General features: G+C 43.4%; 1 protein-coding gene across 4 annotated transcripts in view; it reads right to left on the bottom strand.

Annotated features, from left to right (window-relative positions):
* LOC110494246 (inositol 1,4,5-trisphosphate-gated calcium channel ITPR1) overlaps positions 1–21,758 on the bottom strand; it is a 155,750-nt gene that overhangs the window by 68,961 nt on the left and 65,031 nt on the right. For all 4 annotated transcript variants that reach the window (XM_036950331.2, XM_090205662.1, XM_036950332.2 and 1 more), the window contains exons 12-32: positions 19,998–20,152; positions 15,935–16,034; positions 15,487–15,647; positions 14,949–15,090; positions 14,555–14,713; positions 8,900–9,072; positions 7,789–7,908; positions 6,560–6,754; positions 5,499–5,750; positions 5,084–5,225; positions 4,710–4,863; positions 4,289–4,479; positions 3,920–4,052; positions 3,784–3,838; positions 3,470–3,635; positions 2,320–2,490; positions 1,662–1,742; positions 1,222–1,359; positions 1,011–1,136; positions 611–811; positions 114–365 (exon numbers count right to left, since the gene is read on the bottom strand). In XM_036950331.2, coding sequence (XP_036806226.2) covers positions 114–365; positions 611–811; positions 1,011–1,136; positions 1,222–1,359; positions 1,662–1,742; positions 2,320–2,490; positions 3,470–3,635; positions 3,784–3,838; positions 3,920–4,052; positions 4,289–4,479; positions 4,710–4,863; positions 5,084–5,225; positions 5,499–5,750; positions 6,560–6,754; positions 7,789–7,908; positions 8,900–9,072; positions 14,555–14,713; positions 14,949–15,090; positions 15,487–15,647; positions 15,935–16,034; positions 19,998–20,152 — 3,267 coding nt within the window. The remainder of the gene's footprint in view (positions 1–113; positions 366–610; positions 812–1,010; positions 1,137–1,221; positions 1,360–1,661; positions 1,743–2,319; positions 2,491–3,469; positions 3,636–3,783; positions 3,839–3,919; positions 4,053–4,288; positions 4,480–4,709; positions 4,864–5,083; positions 5,226–5,498; positions 5,751–6,559; positions 6,755–7,788; positions 7,909–8,899; positions 9,073–14,554; positions 14,714–14,948; positions 15,091–15,486; positions 15,648–15,934; positions 16,035–19,997; positions 20,153–21,758) is intronic.

Genomic DNA, 21,758 nt, shown 5'->3' with positions numbered 1-21,758 from the left:
GGGATCCACAGCCCCCTGCTCTACACCTTCAACTCGAACCCCAACTCCCTAAGCCCTACCCTTCTCCCTAACCCTAAACTCTGCATCTTCCATCTTGAAGCTCCTCAGCTCACCTCAGGGATACAGTCCTCGTGGGTGACCACCCTCACTATGTCATCCAGAGGCAGCAGAGAGTTACATTTGATCTCAGTGTAGACATTCTTTCCCTCAGTGCAGACAGCCAGCAGCTCGACCAGGTGGATGTGGTACATCAGAGGACTGTTCTGATCCATACGGTCTCGCTCCGACCGCATCATCGTGACCAGGGTCTGGAAGGATGCACGGTCGTTGTAGAACACCAGCACGTCCTCGCCAGCATTCACCAGCTAGGGGGAGAAAGGGACAGAGAAGAAACATATTCTAAGTCAATGGAACAAAATTGACTATGGAACAGTTGAATGCCGGGTATTTTATGTGTGGATAGGGATCGAAAAATACAACAAACTGTGTAGGACACAATTTGATTTCATTGGGTGGTTATGATTTGATTTAATGACGAATGTGCCATACGACTGGCTGGGCAGAATAAGAAATTGGCAATGAGACAACAGAGTGAGGTTGAGATAGTTACCTCAGCCATGACGATGTCTTGACACTTTTTGATGAACTTGCTCTCGGCCTTGACGATGGTCTGCAAGAACTTGAGGTACTGGACGTTGCGGCCGTGCGTCTCGATGCAGTGGACAAAGTGCTGTACCACACGCTCGTTGATCTCACTGCACAGCTGGAAGTTATTCATGAAGATATGTTGCATGGTGACAGCCTCTAGGATCTGATAGGAGAGAGAGAAAGGAGGGGGAAGGAGAGAGATAAATGGAGGGAGGGAGATACAAAAGAGAGAGAGAGCTCTTCAGAAATCTTGATGTACATAAACTCTCAGGTTTTATTTTATTAGAGGAAGACAGTGATAATGCCATGGTTAAAGTAATAACAGTGGTGAGGTCATGGTGGGTCAGTGCGGTCTGTCTCACCCCTGGATTGAGGAACAAGTTGATGTGTTTGTGGAGCAGAGCCTGGTTCTGCTGATTCCCTGCACAGAAGTTCTGCAGGAATTGGTGGGCCAGCTTCATGATCTCCTGCATACGCACGTCCTCCCCCTGGAGATAACACAGAGGATGAAAGGATCGCGAGTACACACACACACACACACACACACACACACACACACGCACACACACACACCTTCTCGTAGGGGATCTGTAGTAGCTCCAGCACCACGGTGTGAGCTCCCATGTTCCTGAGGAGTCTCTGCTGCTGCTTCTTACTCTTCCTGCCTGACAGACCCTCCTGAACACATAGCCTGCTGAGACGCAGCAGAATCTACACACATACACACACGGGGGAGACAAACAAGTGGAGAGAGAGGGTCTAGCTCAACTATGTTAAAAGGGAAACGGCAAGAGTCTGGGCAATGAGCCATTGATCTACTTACTTGGCTCGCAAAACTACCTCTAACTTACTTCATACTGCACACAGAGACATAACAATGGTATCCACGAGTTCATCTGACTCTGGGTAGGTAAAAATGTATTGCCAGAATCTTGCAGTATCTCTTTAACAGTAGCCCTATCCATCCCAGAGATAATACAGTATACTGAAAAGTTAGACTGTTTAGACTTCACCTCCTTCACCACTCTGTAGTTGTAGCTCCTGGTGCTCTCTGGTTTCCTTGGCTTGTCTGAGCCACCCGAGTTGGAGTCACCCTAACAAACAAACAGAACAAGACCATTAGCCAATGCATCTCTCACAAAGGATAGCGAGCTTAGCTAACAAGTTTAACACAGAGAGCCAGCAGTGAAAAAAGTACCCAATTGTCATACTTGAGTAAAAGTAAAGATACCTTAATAGAAAATTACTAAAGTAAAAGTGATGCGTGTTTTTTACATTTATTTACGGATAGCCAGGGGCACACTGACACAATTTACAAACTAAGCATTTGTGTTTAGTGAGTCCATCAGATCAGAGGAAGTCGAGATAACCAGGGATGTTCTCTTGATAATTGTGTGAATTGGACCATTTTCCTGTCCTGCTAAGCATTCAAAATGTAACGAGTACTTTTGTGTGTCAGGGTAAATATATGGAATAAAAAGTACATTATTTTCTTTCGGAATGTAGTGAAGTAAAAGTACAATTATCAAAAACATAAATAATAAAGTACAGATATCCCCAAAAACTACTTAAGTTGTACTTTAAAGTATTTTTACTTAAGTACTTTACACCACTGCAGAGAGTTAAGGGCTAGGTGGCTAACTCCTGGTCTGTGGATGCCTACTACCGTACCTTCTTGTGTTGAGACTCTGCAGAGCCCTCCCCAGCGTCCATGCCCTCATCTGGCCCCTGTCTCTTGTAGACCCACAGCTCAGACTTCTCCACAATGGAGCGTAGCTGGTCCAGGTCTGACTTGATCTGCTTGTAGTTCTCTACATCCTTACTGGTCACCAGCAACTGGACCTGGAGACATGGACAACAGACCAGTAGGACACCAGTATGGAGGATACCAGGTGTGGGATGGTTGTTTATGATTAGAGTCGAACAATAGTTTTACAGTGCCTTGCGAAAGTATTCGGCCCCCTTGAACTTTGCGACCTTTTGCCACATTTCAGGCTTCAAACATAAAGATATAAAACTGTATTTGTAGCCCAATTTTTCAGTTTTTGATTTGTTAAAAAAGTTTGAAATATCCAATAAATGTTGTTCCACTTCATGATTGTGTCCCACTTGTTGTTGATTCTTCACAAAAAAAAGTTACAGTTTTATATCTTTATGTTTGAAGCCTGAAATGTGGCAAAAGGTCGCAAAGTTCAAGGGGGCCGAATACTTTCGCAAGGCACTGTACCTGACCATGTGCCTTGACTAGGACAAACTCTGGGCCCTCGGAGGTTATAACTGCAGGTTTTCCTGGTCAAGTTAGGCAGCCTTTTCCTGGTCAAGCTAAACTAAAAGCCTAAGTGGTACTTGGATAACTGTATAATTCTAAGGATATTACGTAAGTGTGAGTGATGGGTCATGGGTAGACTACATACCCTAATGGAAAATATGGACAGTGAATACAGTGACTTCTAGGAAAGTGAATATGTATGATTATTCTGCATGTATGACAAGACAACAGTACATCTGTCATTGTAGTCATTTAGCAGGCATTCATATTCTGACAGACATACAATAAGTGCATTATAATAAGGGCATATAATTATAGCTAATGGTTATGCTTTTGTGATGCAGATAAACTCAACCCTAGTCTCTGAGAAATGCTTATACAATCTACTCATGCATTTGGAATTGGCAACTTTGAATGAGATGTAGGGCATGGTTTCTATAATATTACATTAGCAAGTGAAGGTCTGATTTTTAGTTCTTTTAAACTGCAGGTCAGAAAACAGCTGACCCACGCATCACTAGTATATACAGTGGGTGGGTAGTAGGAGTGTACCTGTTTGAAGGCCTGTAGGACCTCCTGTCTCTGACTGAAGTGTCTGAAGAGCAGGTGGAGGGCTCGGGACACCAGGGGAGGGTAATCGTGCATGGTCAGGTGGAGAAGGACCCTCAGGAAGGTCCTACCACCGTGGTCATCCAGGTCTAACGGGGTGTTCTCCTCACTGGATGTGGACACACAAGCAAACATATATAAAACGCGCGAGCGCACACACACACACACACACACACACACACACGCGCACACACCCACACGGTCAAGTATCAAACAATAACTAAACTGCTGCAGGTTTAGTGTATCACAACAGTTACCTTCCACCAAATATCCCTTCTGCCTGCTCCTCTATGTGCTCAAAGTCCAGAGCTCCTGAGAAAACAATTCAGAGTGACCTTAGTAACACACAAAGAGGTAACATGATGGGTGCCATGACCTGAGCTCTCCTCCCACCTGGCATGTTGTTTGGTCCCTCATGGGTTCCTGCTATAGACAGATCTGACTGGGAGTTGCTCTCATCAAACTCCCTCTTAAAGATACACAGCAAACAGGAGATCCGGTAGTCCAGACGCACATTCAGAATGAACTGCAGAGAGAGAGAGGAACATGACACATACTGAATAAGTAAGACTGTTGTACTGTAGAGGGATCATATTAGGATTAGCATTGGGGGTTATGGGTGAGTAGTTGGGGTTAAGGAGGGTAACCAAGTTTGGGGGAAGGGCGTTTGCAAATGGGTGTACGAGTGTATACAGTAGATCTATGGTCTGTATGGCATTGATTGTGCTATGGTGTGTACTGCATGTGTGTGGGCCTTACTACCTGTAGTATCTCTATGATCTTGAGCTTGGTGTCCATGACCAGGATGTCCTGTTTCTCTGGCTCTGTCTGGGTCTTGACCTGGTCCCCGTCGGGTGGGTTGATGGGGGTGGTGGGCAGGAACCCCCCTCCTCTGAGCACCACCTGAGTCATCAGCTCCCCCACCCCGTGGATGGAGCGCATCACGTTACTGCCTGGAAACACACATGATTGCGTCAACCATCATGTATGTGAGAGCACAATTGTTCTGTCCTTTGTTAGCCATGGGGTGAATAATGCTCAAGCCTAGAGTTCCAAAATCCCAGAAGTCAAGCAGAATTTCTGGGAAAAACCTGGGAACTTTAGAAAGGTTTCAACCCTACTAAAGCCCCACTGATGTATGGACCTTCGCCCCTCTGCAGGGCAGTGTGTTACCGTGTCCTACCTTTAGTCTCGTCTCCCTTTTCCAGCTTGTTGATGGGGAAAATGGTGCTGACGTGGACACAGTCCAGGATGGCCAGCAGGATCTTGGTCAGCCTCAGCAAGTCACTGAAGTTGTAGAAGCCAAAGTAGATGAGGTTCCTAGATAGATTCACTACCTGGGAATGGACAAAAAGAGACGGGAAGAGAGAACAAAGCTAGTGGTTATTAAATCCATGTCCTACTGAAACTCATTCTTCTTTGACCAATAGGAAGTGCATTTAATACAGATTAGACCAATAGTGACTGAGCCTAATACTGCTTTTTGCCTTTGACCAATATGGACTGGGTCTCATATTGATTTGACCAATAGGGACTGAGCTTCCAAATGGGACTGACCTCGAAGGTGAGTTTGTTCTTCTCCTTGTCGGCGAATGGGAAGCTCTGACACACCACGTCTCTAAGATAGTTCTCGACAAACTCCATGGTCAGGGCAAAACACTCCTTGATCTCATCCTTGGACGTCCCGTCATTGTCATAGCTGGGACCAGAGGGACACAGATCACAGGTAGGGGACAAGTGTGTACTTACAACTAACTCCTACCATGTTAATGCTTCTCTAAATACTCCACTAAGAATATTTTTTTTGTTTTACCTAAGTTAAAATAATGTCCATGTAAGACAGACAAGGCTATGGCACATTGTTTTCAAACCTTCACTACAAACCATATACATTGCACTAACGTATTTTCTGATTGGTCGTTGAACATGTCACTAACTCCTTTCCTCAACCTTGATAGGCCCTACCACTCACTCGTCAATGGCGATCTCGGAGGGGATCTCGGACCAGAGGCGGGCGTACTTGACGGGCGTGACCTGTTCCTGGGGGTCACGGTCCACGTGCATGTGCAGCATCATGCGGCAGAAGGAGGCGCGCAGGTCATAAGGCAGATCCTCGTCAGACATGCAGCGCAGGATCAGATCCACGTCCAACTGGCCAGAGATCTTATTGATGGCCAGATACTGACGGTCCAGACACATCCTCGCAAACAGGTTCAGCTGGTACCTGTGAGAGAGAGGGACATAGGCATCACTGCTTAGACATTACGATACTGTCACGGCTTCCTTTCGGTGAAGGAAAGTCGGACCAAAATGCAGCGTGGTTTTCTTGATACACATTTAATGATGATGAAAAAACGAACAATACAAAAACAACAAACGTAACGTGAAAACCTACACAGCCTATCTGGTGCAAACAAACACAGAGACAGGAACAATCACCCACAACACACTCAAAGAATATGGCTGCCTAAATATGGTTCCCAATCAGAGACAACGATAAACACCTGCCTCTGATTGAGAACCACTCCAGACAGCCATAGACTATGCTAGATACCCCTACTATAATACAAACCCAATACCTAACAAAAACCTCAAGACAAAACACACCACATACAAAACCCATGTCAAACCCTGGCCTGACCAAATGAATAAAGAAAACACAAAATACTAAGACCAGGGCGTGACAGATACACAGAGACCAGGAACAAACAGAAAATTAAAGTCTCAAGGTTAGTGACGCCGCCTGGTTCTCTCTACTTCCTGGCACTTTTTATTAAATCAATTAATGTCATTAGTTGCAGAATAAAGTGGACTATAATTAATTTATCGGACCTTTTCCAAGTAGTCATGTGTAAGGGATGAGGGGGGTGGATACGCACCTCATCCACTCCCAATGTGTAGGACCCACCCCCATTTCCAAAAGCAAGGAGGAAACCAAGCATATACACACATGAGTATCGACAGAGACAGAAGTTATTCATCTTCTACAGATAACACAGTAAAGATGAGAGAACGCCTGGTGGTGTTTCTGACCTGTAGTAGCTGACCACCTCTTGGTCCTCCTTGGCGCCCTCCTTGGCGTCTTGGGCCAGCTCTCTGATGCTCTTACTTCTGATCTCCTTACTACGGTCCTTCCAGAACAACCACACCTCCTCCTCGTCCTCCTCAGACTCCACTGAATTCTCCCCGATGGACGCTCCCTCGATCTCAAACCTAGATAGCACCAGTCTGGGGAGGAGACGAAACGATATTACTCCTCTAACCACAGATTTAGGATCAGAGTAGACTATCAACAATCATATCCTTGACCATTCAGGAGTGGAAACAATATCTGATCTCAAACCTGGACAACACCAGTCTTGCTCTAACACACCTGATTCAGCTAACAATGGTCCAAATTGAAGAGAAATGGCGGATTAGTTGAATCGGATGTCTTGGAGCTGGGCTAGAACACAATCCTGCACACAGCCGGTTGACCATCCCAGAGGTACATACAAACATGTTAGCGTGGCTATACACGTCACTGACACATTTATAGCTATGGAACAGACAGTGTGGTTGAACCAAACAGCATCACATGGATTTCTGAGAAGACAAGGAGTAAAACTGCCTCTTAATTTGTGTTTGTGTAGCACTGAGAACGAAACACATAGGTATAAATGAACGCAAGCCTTCCGTCATAAACAAATATTACAGTTGACTATAGAATACTAAAGTACTTACTATAGAATTATATAGTATTCTGTAGTAAAACTGTAGCATACAGCAGAATACTATGCTACACTGTAGTATCGCTCGATCATATGTACTACTTACTATAGAATTTTGTAGTATAGTGTAGAAAACTACACATTGTAGTATCCCTCGATCATGAGGTGCTTACTATATCATTTTGTAACGGACACATGGAGATATTAAGTGCATTGCAATCAAAGCATTTTCTGTCTGAAAGAACAGATGTTTACTGAATGGCTACATGTACTAGATAGGCATGTCCATTAGGACAAGCATGAGGATCCACCAGGAGTAAACACTCCATCATGCAGTCACCTTGAACAGCTTGATCTGTATGACTGAAAGGGCTCCTACTGAATACACTTCAATAAAGAGAGCAGTATTGCTGTGTTTATCTGCCGTACTAGAACAGCCTGTAACAGACCATAGACCTAGACAACCATGGACTATTTTTGTTAAATGTTTAGGGGAAATTAGATTTTAAAGGTATTGATTAATTGAAATCTCGCGTAAAAGAGAGGGCTTACTTGGTCTCTATAAGGATGTCTCCGTTGATGGGGTCCAGGACTGCGTTACAGATGAGCTCCTGTGTCACCGGGATGGATTTGTTCATAGACACACACAGGTCTGACAGATAGTCCAGGAACCTGGAACACGCACACACCATTCAATGTCAACTGCTCCACAAAAACACATTTATCATGATGTCCCCAATGAAAAATTCCCCAAACACTACACAATTAAATGACACATGAAAACATAGCATCTGCCCTCGAGCAGCTTACAATACACTCCACACCACAGGAGGCTGCTGAGGGGAGGATGGCTCATACTAAATGCTGGAACGGAGCACATGGAATGGCATCAAACACATGGAAACCATGGATTTGATACCATTTCACTTATTCCGCACCAGCCATTACCACAAGCCCGTCCTGTACAATTAAGGTGTCACCAACTTCCTGTGGTCCACACGTCTTTACTCCCTTGATGTGGCAAACGACTAACACATTCCGACACACAGCCACCAGTCTTCAATTACATTGAACACAGCAATATACTGTATCATCTGGCTAAAAGGAGCATACAGACATATCAAGACATGCAAATGAACACATAAAAAACACTATACACACAAACATGTGTGCATGCGAAGTGAGCGCACTTGCACACACCCACATGTTTGTTTTACCATCTTTGTGGGGACCAAACAATTTATTACCATTTCAAATCCTATTTTCCCTAACCCTACCCCCATAACCTAACTCCTAACTGAACAAAAATATAAACGTAACATGTAAAGTGTTGGTCCCATGTTTCATGAGCTGAAATAAACACATTTTTCAATACGCACAAAGCTTATTTCTCTCATATTTTGTCCACAAATTTGTTTACATCCCTGTTAGTAAGCATTCTCCTTTGCCAGGAGAATCCATCCACCTGAAAGGTGTAGACTATTAAGAAGCTGATTAAACATCATGATCATGATCACGTGATCATGATTGCCGCCAACGTCGTTTTAGAGAATTTGGAACCCTAACCCCTAAGCCTAAAATAGCCTTTTTCCCTATGGGGAAGTATCCTTGTGAGGACTTCTGGTCCCCCACAAGGATAGTAAAACCAAACACACACACTGACCTGGGCTCCCGGTTCTTCCTGACGAGGCTGACAAAGGTGTCTATCTCTGCAGCGGTGATGTGTTTCTCCAGCAGCTTGCGGTTGTTGTGGAGCAGAGCTGTGATCGTGTCCTCAGCCAGAACATCATAACCTATCTGCTTCTGCATGAAGCGGAACTGCTTGGCTATATACTCCTGTGGGACAAACACAGGCTCTGATCATAGTCAAACATTATCACAACATTGGGACTGTGGTCCTTTATGGCTCAGTTGGTACGTGCATGGTGCTAGCAACACCAGGGTTGTGGGTTTGATATCCACTGGGGCTACTCATACGAAATTCTATGCACTGACTAATGTAAGTCGCAATGGATAAAAGCTAAATAGCATATGTTACATTGTGATGCAAAGTTACTGAATGAGGTCAATAAATTAATGCAAACCCTGTTGAAATGGTTAGTCACATTTGATATAACAAACATTTCAATTTGATTTTAAATGTGTTCATAGTGTGATCCACCTTGCTACTAAACTCAGCAACAAAAAAGAAACGGCCCTTTTTCAGGACCCTGTCTTTCAAAGATAATTTCTAAAAATCCAAATAAACTTCACAGATCTTCATTGTAAAGGGTTTAAACACTGTTTCCCATGCTTGTTCAATGAACCATAAACAATTAATGAACATGTACATGTGGAACGGTCGCTCAGACACTAACAGCTTACAGACGGTAGGCAATTATGTCACATTTATGAAAACTTAGGACACTAAAGAGGCCTTTCTACTGACTGAAAAACACCAAAAGGGTCCCTGCTCATCTGTGTGAATGTGCCTTAGGAATGCTGCAAGGAGGCATGAGGACTGCAATGTCCTTACAGTGAGACACCTAAGACAGCGCTACAGGGAGACAGGACGGACAGCTGATCGTCAGTGTAACAACACCTGCACATGTAACAACACCTGCACAGGATCAGTACATCCGAACATCAAACCTGCGGGACAGGTACAGGATGGCAACAACTGCCCGAGTTACACCAGGAACGCACAATCCCTCCATCAATGCTCAGACTGTCCGCAATAGGCTGAGAGAGGCTGGACTGAGGGCTTGTAGGCCTGTTGTAAGGCAGGTCCTCAACCAAACATCACCGGCAACAACGTCGCCTATGGGCACAAACCCACCATCGCTGGACCAGACAGGACTGGCAAAAAGTGCTCTTCACTGACAAGTCATGGTTTTGTCTCACCAGGGGTGATGGTCAGATTCGCGTTTATCGTCGAAGGAATGAGCTTTACACCAAGGCCTGTACTCTAGAGCGGGATCAATTTGGAGGTGGAAGGTCCGTCATGGTCTGGGGCGGTGTGTCACAGCATCATCAGACTGAGCTTGTTGTCAGTGCAGGCAATCTCAATGCTGTGCGTTACAGGGAAGACATCCTCCTCCCTCATGTGGTACCCTTCCTGCAGCAACATCCTGACATGACCCTCCAGCATGACAATGCCACCAGCCATACTGTGCGTGATTTCCTGCAAGACAGGAATGTCAGTGTTCTGCCATGGCCAGCGAAAGGCCCGGATCTCAATCCCATTGACCACATCTAGGACCTGTTGGATCGTAGGGTGAGGGCTAGGGCAATTCCCCCCAGTAATGTCTAGGAACTTGCAGGTGCCTTGGTGGAAGAGTGGGGTAACATCACAGCAAGAACTGGCAAATCTGGTGTAATCCATGAGGAGGAGATGCACTGCAGTACTTAAAGTAGCTGGTGGCCACACCAGATACTGACTCTTACTTTTGATTTTGACCCTCCCCCTTTGTTCAGGGACACACTATTCAATTTCTGTTAGTCACAGGTCTGTGGAACTTGTTCAGTTTGTCTCAGTTGTTGAATCTTGTTATGTTCATACAAATTTTTACACATGTTAAGTTTGCTGAAAATAAACACAGTTGACAGTGAGAGGACGTTTCTTTTTTTTTGCTGAGTTTAGTTCAGGGCTCCCGAGTGGCGCAGCGGTCTAAGGCACTGCAGCTTTGTGCTAGATGCTTCACTACACACACCCTGGTTTGAATCCAGGCTGTATCACAACCGGCTGTGATTAGGAGTCCCCATAGGGTGGCGCACAATTGGCCCACCGTCATCCGGGTTTGTCCGGTGTAGGCCGTCATAGTAAATAAGAATGTGTTCTTAACTGAGTTGCCTAGTTAACAAAAAGTTACACACAAAAAATGTTCTCTATTGTTACTTACCTACAATTCCCACTCATTACTTCAACAACAACACATTTACTGTAACACAGGCAAAACTAAATTACATTTTGGTGGATTCAAAAAAGGTAGATAAAATGTAAGATCCCTCCTGTAAATTCCCATGGGTAATTCCCAAATGTCTTCCAAATTGTCCTGGATTTGTTCAACTAGCCAGTGTAACGTCAGACTACAGACACAGTATTCGTTTGGCCGTATCAAAGGCCTCCAGGCCATTCATCTGAGAAAAAAGCTTCAAACTGCAACCAGTGCCTGCAACCTGGTTCAGGTTATTAGTCAACCTACCAAGGTAGTTAAACAGCACAGGAATGAAATCGTCAACATATATTGATCACATCTTTACTAATGCTGCAGAAATTTGCTTGAAATCAGTATCCAGAGCCATCAGATCTAGTGATCACAATATAGTAACCATATCTAGGAAAACCAAAGTTTCAAAGGCTGGGCCTAATATTGTGTATAAGAGGTCATACAATAAAAGTGTTGTAGTGGTTCCTATGTTGTTGATGCAAAGAACATGTGTTGGTCCATGGTGTGTAATGAGGAGCAAACAGATGTTGCACTTGACACATTTATCAAATTGCTTATCCCAGTTACTAATAAGCATGCACCCATTAAGAAAATGACCATAAAAACTATTAAATCCTTGTGGATTGATGAGGAATTTAACAATTGTATGGTTGAGAGGGATGAGGCAAAAGGAATGGAAATTATGTCTGGCTGCACAACAGATTGGCAAACATACTGCAAATTGAGAAATCATGTGACTAAACTGAATAAAAAGAAGAAACTAAACTATGAAACAAAGATAAATGACAAAGAATGATAGTAAAAAAGCTTTGGAGCACTTTCAATGACATTTTGGGGTGAAAAAGACACACTCAGCTGCATCAGTCATTATATCAGATGGTTCCTTCATTACAAAACCGACTGACATTGCCAACTACTTTAATGAATCCGTAAAGTACAGTTGGGCAAAAAAGTATTTAGTCAGCCACCAATTGTGCAAGTTCTCCCACTTAAAAAGATGAGAGAGGCCTCTGAAAAAGCTCTGAGACACGTTAGGGTCCACTCGTTCAGACTGGTCTTACTCCCTAATTTATAAGAATACAAGCCTGAAACTATTTCTAAAGACTGTTGACATCTAGTGGAAGGCATAGGAACTGTAAATGGAGTCCTAAGTCAATGGATACTGTAATGGCATTGAATAGAAAACTACAAAACCACAAAAAAACTACTTCCTGAATTAATTTTTCTCAGGTTTTCACCTGCTAAATCAGTTATGTTATACTCACAGACACTATTTTAACAGTTTTGGAAATTTTTGAGTTTTTTCTATCCAAATCTACTAGTTATATGCATATCATATCTTCTGGGCACGAGTAGCAGGCCGTTGAATTTGGGCGTGCTTTTCATCCAAAATTCCGAATGCTGCCCCCTACCCTAGAGAGGTTAACAAAGAGCTGCAGTTGGTTTCAGAATGGGTAGCAAGGAATAAGTTAGTCCTAAATATTTCAACTAAATATTTGAATAAATAATGTGGAAATTGAGCAAGTTGAGGTGACTAAACTGCTTGGAGTAACCCTGGATTGTAAACTGTCATGATCAAAACATATTGATACAACAGTAGTTAAGATGGGGAGAAGTTTGTCCAGTATAAAGCGCTGCTCTAACTTCTTAGAAGCACTATCAACAGATTTTAAAAAAGCATAAAAATACACCTTATGGAACAGCGGGGACTGTGAAGCAACACAAACATAGGCACAGACATATGCATACACACACATGATAACATACGCTGCCTTGGCAGCAGCTAATGGGGATCCATAATAAATACAAATCTGAGACTGGGAGAACAGAGGCTGTTCACAGGCACCAGGCAGCTTCCTCCTTGAGTTGAAACCACTCCAACAATTACACATAGTATGTGACAGTGGACTGTCTGTCTGTGTGTTTGGACAATGCATGTTTCTGTTGGCGTGTGTGCGTGCGCGCATGTGTGTGTTTGTGTGTGTGTGTGTGTCTTGTGTCCCGGAAGGGAGCGTTGTGCTGCTAAAAGTTTTATGAAGGCAGAATGTGAGTAAGGAGATGATTGTGGATTACAGGAAAAAGAGGACCGAGCACGCCCCCATTCTCGTCGATGGGGCTGCAGTGGAACAGGTTGAGAGCTTCAAGTTCCTTGGTGTCCACATCACCAACAAACTAACATGGTCCAAGCACACCATGATAGTTGTGAAGAGGGCATGACAAAACCTATTCCCCCTCAGGATCCTCAAAAGGTTCTACAGCTGCACCATCGAGAGCATCCTGACTGGTTGCATCACCACCTGGTATGGCAACTGCTCGGCCTCTGACTGCAAGGCACTACAGAGGGTAGTGCGAACAGCCCAGTACATCACTTGGGCAAAGCTTCCTGCCATCTAGGTCCTCTATACCAGCCGGTGTCAGAGGAAGGCCCTAGAATCCAGCCACCCTAGTCATAGACTGTTCTCTCTGCTGCCACACGGCAAGCGGTACCGGAGCACCAAGTCTAGGTCCAAGAGACTTCTAAACAGCTTCTACCCCCAAGCCATAAGACTCCTGAACATCTAGTCAAATGGATACCTAGACTAGTCGCATTCCCCCCCCCCCCCCCCCCCCTCCTCACCTCACCACTGCCACTCTCCGTTGTCATCTATACATAGTCACTTTAATTCTACTCTACCTACATGTACATACTACCTCAACTAACCAGTGCCCCAGCACATCGACTCTGTACCGGCACCCCCCTGTATATATATTGTTATTTTTTACTGCTGCTCTTTAATTACTTGTTACTGATAAGAATAAGAGATAAAAATATATTTTGAAACAGCACTGTCGGTTAGGGGCTCGTAAGTAAGCATTTCACTGTAACCTGTTGTATTCGGCGCATGTGACTAATAAAATTCGATTTGAGAATACTTGACACACTGACTGAAGAGCACATTCAATTACAGCTAAATGCCATCATACAGTTTAGGCTAATTGTATAAGTGCTGTGGCTCGATATTTTGGCTATAGGTTAAGTCCCTGTCTGCTGGAACACACAGTCCAAAACACCACGTGAAAACAACCCCTATGTCATTCCTCTACTAAAGCCCGCTAGGGTCTGCAGGTCTAATCGAACCAGGTACTGTAGGTGTATATAAGTCAAATGGATATAGCTCCACTCAGGCTTCCAATTGAATTAGGGGAACATCATCATACTGCTTACACGCTCATTTAGCATCTTCAGATCAGCAAACACTGAAAGAGTATGGGTTCGGTTAAGGGGCTAGGGATAAGGTTGGGGTAGTGGTTGTTTTGGGACCAGACCAGTCATGTGAACTGTCATGTGTGTCCTTGTGTGGCTATCGTAGGCCCAGACCAGTAGGCCTGACAGTTACCGAGCTGCGTACCTGGTTCTTGCGGTAGTCCTGTTGGGAGTGGCGTAACACACGGTAACACAGGCGGCAGATGTGCCTGAAGGGGGCGTGGCGCTGGTCAGCCAGCTCCTCTAATCGCAGCATGGGCCCATCCCCACTGTCTGTGAATGGAGCCTGCAGTAGCTTGAAGATCTAGAGAGAAATTCCACCCATTGGATGGTAGTCCATCAGGTTAAAAAATACATTTGTTTGGAAAAATGTTTGGCAAAGTCTGACAGTTTGTTATACTTTGTTGAACAGAGTTTAATAGAAGACAAAGGAGCTTGCATCCCAATGGATCAACATTGAAAAGGAATGAAGTAGACTTTTTCACCCTTTCAGTCTGTGGACGTTCTAGTTGTCCCTTATGAATGACATTGTCCTCTACCTGTTTGAGGATATTCTGTTCCCTCATGAGTTTCTGTCTCTCTCGGTTGGGCTTGTTGACCATGATTTCCAAAACATCTTGGCCATTATTGGGGATGTCCACCACGAAGAACACCAGGTCCTCCAGAAGCTTGGTCACTGCCCTGGAGGACACACAGGAAGATTTTTTTTTATTTTAGCCTTTATTTAATTAGGCAAGTCAGTTAAGAACAAATTCTTATTTACAATGACAGCCTACCCCGGCCAAACCCTAAACCAGACGACGCTGGGCCAATAGTGCGCCGCCCTATGGGACTCCCAATCACGGCTGGTTGTAATACAGCCTGGAATCAAACAAGGGTCTGTAGTGACGCCTTGAGCCCTGAGATGCAGTGCTGCGCCACTCGGGAGCGCACATGAAGATTCTTTGAGATTTAGAATTCTTAATGAGGGCCATGTTGATACCCAGAGTTCCAAGGACATTCCATCCTGGAATGGTTTTGTGCCTACATTGAAGAGGTAAAGAACACATAGTGAGCACTAAAATAGCTGCCGTGTACCTCCTCTCGTTCTGAGTGATGGTGCCCTTCTCCAGTTTGCCTGCGATGGACGCCAACACTTTACTGGCATCATTCGCAAAGTCAAGATCTCTGACTTCAGCGGGCGAGACGGGTACAATGGCAAACGCCTCTTTGTCTTCTTTCAGTGCTGATGTGCCGATCTAAAAATAACAACATTGTGAGAAACTGATGAGTTAATTAGGATTGTAAAATTAAGTGAATTCTAGTAAGTAAAACTCACAAATAGAAAATGAATCATTTGTGCATCCGGTGGTCAGATCTAACGTGAGGGTATTATTATATTATGAAATGTTTGTGTTGGAAAGATTTAAGTGGGACACACAGAAAACATTATATAAAGTAGTTAAAGATTGGGTTTGACAGACTATTGGTAAGGTCTCAAACTGTCTGGTCTTAATGGAGATTGGCTGGTTGAGCTGTCACTCACACGTAACATGACCGGTTTCTCCTCTTCCTTGTCGATGGGGTGGTTAGTGCTGTGGACCCATGTGTTGGTGCACAAGTGTCTGAGCCTCACATACGAGTTCCTGGGTGCATGCACACACACGCACACACACACAATGAGCATTGTGAGTCAAGAATTAATGTCATTACTGGGCTAGGCCCACTATAACACATACTAAGAAGTCCCATACCAAACAGGGGAACAGACATGTGCCTCTGATTAAATATTGAAAAATGTATATTTTCTGATGTATTCCAGTACAGAGAGGGATATCATAATAAGAGTGGTTACTGTAAACCAAACATCTTACAGTACCTGTATAAATCTCAACAAAAATAAAACCAAACATCTTCTCCTTCATCAACGTCACCAGTCCTTGCACCCTCACAACCAACATGAAACAGTAACACTGGTTACTGCAAGTCAAACCCTCCCTACTGTACAGTCAGCTTGGAAGTCAAAAACAAGACACAGACACGCACACACTTTATTGCTTCATGACCTCATGAAACTCCCTCACCTACTCTCCCAAGACGGAAATCCTCCCTACCCTCTCCAAAACACAGGCTCAGACCTGTCCAATGTCAACAGATTCTGAACACTCCATGACCCTAACACAGCCCACTCACCCTTTCCACTGAAAGTGAGAACAGAAATGTGTTTAAATGGGGGAATTCCACTTGAAATCAACTAAATGTGTCTGATAACGAACAAACACCAAACACCGACCAGTGAAAAGTTTGGACACACCTACTCATTCAAGGTTTTTCTTTATTTGTACTATTTTCTACATTGTAGAAATCAAAATTATATTCTATATTTGAGATTCTTCAAAATAGCCAGCCTTGATGACAGCTTTGCACAATCTTGGAATTCTCTCAACCAGCTTCATGAATGCATTAAATGCATTAAAATGCATTAAAATTAACAGGTGTGCCTTGATAGAAGTTCATTTGCGGAATTTCTTTCCTTCTTAAAGCTTTTGAGCCAATCAGTTGTGTTGTGACAAGGTAGGGGTGGTATACAGACGATAGCCCTATTTGGTAAAATACCAAGTCCATATTATGGCAAGAACAGCTCAAATAAGCAAAGGGAAACAACAGTCCATCATTACTTCAAGCGCAATGATGAAACTTGCTCTCATGAGGACCGCCACAGGAGAGGAAGACCCAGAGTTACCTCTGCTGCAAAACATAAGTTCATTAGAGTTAACTGCACCTCAGATTACAGCCCAAATAAATGCTTCACAAAATTCAAGTAACAGACACATCTCAATATCAACTGTTCAGAGGAGATTGCGTGAATCAAGCCTTCATGGTCAAATTGCTGCAAAGAAACCATGATAAGAAGAGACTTGCTTGGGCCAAGAAACACGAGTAATGGACATTAGACCGGTGCAAATCTGTCCTTTTGTCTAATGAGTCCAACCGCCATGTACTTGTGAGACACAGAGTAGGTGAACGGATGATCTCCGCATGAGTGGTTCCTACCGTGAAGCATGGAAGAGGAGGTGTGATGGTGCTTTGCTGGTGACACTGTCAGTGATTTATTTAGAATTCAAGGCACACTTAACTAGTATGGCTACTGCAGCATTCTGCAACTATACGCCATCCCATCTGGTTTGTGCTTAGTGGAACGATCATTTGTTTTTCAACAGGACAATGACCAAACAAACACCTCCAGGCTGTGTAAGGGCTATTTGACCAAGAAGGAGAGTGATGGAGTACTGCATCATATGACCTGGCCTCCACAATCACCTAACCTCAACCCAATTGAGATGGTTTGGGATGAGTTGGACTACAGAGTGGAAAAGCAGCCAACAAGTGCTCCGAACATGTGAAAACTCCTTCAAGACTGTTGGAAAAGCATATAAAACACGTTTTGTTTCCTACATGATTCCATATGTGTTATGTTATAGTTTTGATGTCTTCACTATTATTATATAATGTAGAAAATTGTAAAAATAAAGAAAATCCAAACTTTTTACTGGACTGTACAGATACAGTGGTGCAAAATAATATTTAGTCAGCCAACAATTGTGCAAGTTCTCCCACCTAAAAAGATGAGAGAGGCCTGTAATTTTCATCATAGGTACACTAACTATGACAGACAAAATGAGAAAAAAAATCCAGAAAATCACATTGTAGGATTTTTAAGGAATTTATTTGCAAATTATGGTGGAAAATAAGTATTTGGTCACCTACAAACAAGCAAGATTTCTGGCTCTCACAGGCTCCTCTGTCCTCCACTCGTTACCTGTATTAATGGCACCTATTTGAACTTGTTATCAGTATAAAAGACACCTGTTCACAACTTTAAACAGTCACACTCCAAACTCCACTATGGCCAAGACCAAAGAGCTGTCAAAGGACACCAGAAACAAAATTGTAGACCTGCACCAGGCTGGGAAGACTGAATCTGCAATAGGTAAACAGCTTGGTTTGAAGAAATCAACTGTGGGAGCAATTATTAGGAAATGGAAGACATACAAGACCACTGATAATCTCCCTCGATCTGGGTCTCCACGCAAGATCTCACCCCGTGGTGTCAAAATGATCACAAGAACGGTGAGCAAAAATCCCAGAACCACACGGGGGGACCTAGTGAATGACCTGCAGAGAGCTGGGACCAAAGTAACAAAGCCTACCATCAGTAACACACTACGCCGCCAGGGACTCAAATCCTGCAGTGCCAGACGTGCCCCCCTGCTTAAGCCAGTACATGTCCAGGCCCATCTGAAGTTTGCTAAAGAGCATTTGGATGATCCAGAAGATGTCAGATGAAACCAAAATATAACTTTTTGGTAAAAACTCAACTCAGCATTCTTTGTCCTCCAAACACGATGAGTTGCATCTGTGAAGCATGGGGGTGGAAACATCATGCTTTGGGGCTGTTTTTCTGCGAAAGGGACCAGGACGACTGATCCGTGTAAAGGAAAGAATGAATGGGGCCATGTATCGTGAGATTTTGAGTGAAAACCTTCCATCAGAGCAAGGGCATTGAAGATGAAACGTGGCTGGGTCTTTCAGCATGACAATGATCCCAAACACACCGCCCGGGCAACAAAGGAGTGGCTTCGTAAGAAGCATTTCAAGGTCCCGGAGTGGCCTAGCCAGTCTCCAGATCTCAACCCTATAGAAAATCTTTGGAGGGAGTTGAAAGTCCGTGTTGCCCAGCAACAGCCCCAAAACATCACTGCTCTAGAGGAGATCTGCATGGAGGAATGGGCCAAAATACCAGCAACAGTGTGTGAAAACCTTGTGAAGACTTACAGAAAACGTTTGACCTCTGTCATTGCCAACAAAGGGTGTATTACAAAGTATTGAGATAAACTTTTGTTATTGACCAAATACTTATTTTCCACCATCATTTGCAAATAAATTCATTAAAAATCCTACAATGTGATTTTCTGGATTTTTTTTCCTCATTTTGTCTGTCATAGTTGAAGTGTACCTATGCTGAAAATTACAGGCCTCTCATCTTTTTAAGTGGGAGAGCTTGCACAATTGGTGGCTGACTAAATACTTTTTTGCCCCATTGTATATAGATATATTTATATATCTATGTGTGTGTGTGTCCTTCCAGGGGGAGGAACATGACTGTTTCCTTTTCATATTGCAACATTTTCATTAGAATCTGATCTACATCAACAGTCACTGTTTGTTTAGGACTTTCCAGACACACAGTCATGACACACAATGTTTCAATTGTTGAATTGGAATTTCAGTTTAATTCCTCAATTGACTGACTTCAACTCAAATTGACCCCAGCCCTGACAAATACAGCCTGGTCACTCACCTTTGCACATGACAACAACACAGGATGTATTTTAAAATCAACAAATTCTCATGGATGTAGTAAAAAGAGACGTTTCTTATTAGAACAATGGTAAATTCCTCTGAAAGTATTATGAGTAATAGGGTCTTTTCGCACAATGTGAACTGCGGGGGGCTGCTTAGCGGCAGACTATGTGGCCCTAAAGTCCTATCTGGGCACCAGGAAATTGCCTCCTCTTAGCATGGTAGGCTCCAGCTCAAAGTCCTACCTGGGCACCAGGGAGTCCCCCCCTCTCAAAGTGGTAGGGTCCAGCTCAAAAATGGAGGAGATGTCATTGCCTTCAGGGACAGACACCAGGGTATACATGACCTTCTCCTGGGGGTTCCTGAGGCGGGCGCGGAGGTCGACCTGCTCAGAGTCCAGCTGGAGACACAACATGGAAACACAGTCTCGTCAGATCACTGTACAGCAACATAGACATGGGCACTGAAGACCAGAATCAATGATTATGAAGAGTAAAATAATTGACAGACCATCAGTATACACTGAGTATACAAAACAATAAGAACACCTCTTTCCATGAGATACACTGACCAGGGGGAAAGCTATGATCCCTTATCGATGTAACTTGTTAAATCCATTTCAAATCAACGTAGATGAAGGGGAGGACACAGGTTAAATAGTCATTTTCAAGCCTTGAGACAATTGAGACATGGATTGTGTACCATTCAGGGGGAGAATGAGTAAGACAAAAATGTATGTGCCTTTGAACAGGGTATGGTTGTAGGCGCCAGGCGTACCAGTTTGTGTCAAGAACTGCAACGTGTGTATCAAGAATCGTCCACCACCCAAAGGACATCCAGCCAACTTGACACAACTGGGGGGGGGCTCAATATTAGGAAGGTGTTACTAATGTTTGGTATACTCATTGTACATGGGTTAAGTTTTGTAATAGAAACGTTAAAAGTTCAGGTCGCACACACATGGGTCAGCTTCCTGTGAAATTCCTAGATCAATGACCTAAAGCTCAAATCCTGGGCAGGAACTGACTGAAGAAGATAAGAGAATCACAACTCAAAGGGATCTTTTCATTCACCACAATGTGAGAACATCAATTTGATCCAATTTCTTGTTTAAAAAAAAATCTAATTTAGACCAATAGAACTCTATAGGCTTAATTCAATATACTGCACTAAACCTCATGACCTACTAATTGTAGGAAGTTTTAAAGGCCAAAAGAGACATTCTGGTGTATTGTGAAGTATCAAATCAGTGTTAATCACTGAAATATCAACAAATATGTATAAATATTAATTTCAGTAATTAGAGTAATAAGTAATTTAGTATAATTATCTGGTTAAACTGCAGCTCTTTTATAAGTTTGGGTCTTCCGCTGTGTTCACATGGTCACTATTGTAGAGTGGATGATTGTCTAGTAACGCATTACCCTTTTGACTTTATGATATTGACCCGAACCGCACTGTTCTGGCTTGGTGATTTTCTTTTTACGTCATCCTGTCAAGCAACTACATGGTGGATTCATAACCAGGCCAGTGCGGTTTAACTTGGCTCGGCTTCGGTATACAGTTGAAGTTTGAAGTTTACATACACTTAGGTTGGGGTCATTAAAACTGGTTTTTCAACCACTCCGCAAATTTCTATTAACAAACTATAGTTTTGGCAAGCTGGTTAGGACATCTACTTTGTGCATGACACAAGTAATTTTCCCAACAAATGTTTACAGACAGATTATTTCACTGTATCACAATTGCAGTGGGTCAGAAGTTTACATACACCAAGTTGACTGTACCTTTAAACAGCTTGGACAATTCCAGAAAATGATGTCATTGCTTTAGAAGCTTCTGATAGGCTAATTGACATAATTTGAGTCAATTAGAGGTGTACCTGTGGATGTATTTCAAGATCTACCTTCAAACTCAGTGCCTCTTTGCTTGACGTCATTTGAAAATCAAAAGAAATCAGCCAAGACCTCAGAAAAAAATTGTAGACCTCCACAAGTCTGGTTCAT

Source organism: Oncorhynchus mykiss, chromosome 17 (assembly GCF_057628025.1).
Source record: "Oncorhynchus mykiss isolate SJ-2025 chromosome 17, ASM5762802v1, whole genome shotgun sequence".
Taxonomy (NCBI): domain Eukaryota; kingdom Metazoa; phylum Chordata; class Actinopteri; order Salmoniformes; family Salmonidae; genus Oncorhynchus; species Oncorhynchus mykiss.
Note: the sequence above shows the minus strand (reverse complement) of the source record. Positions and strands in the feature narration are given on the sequence as shown.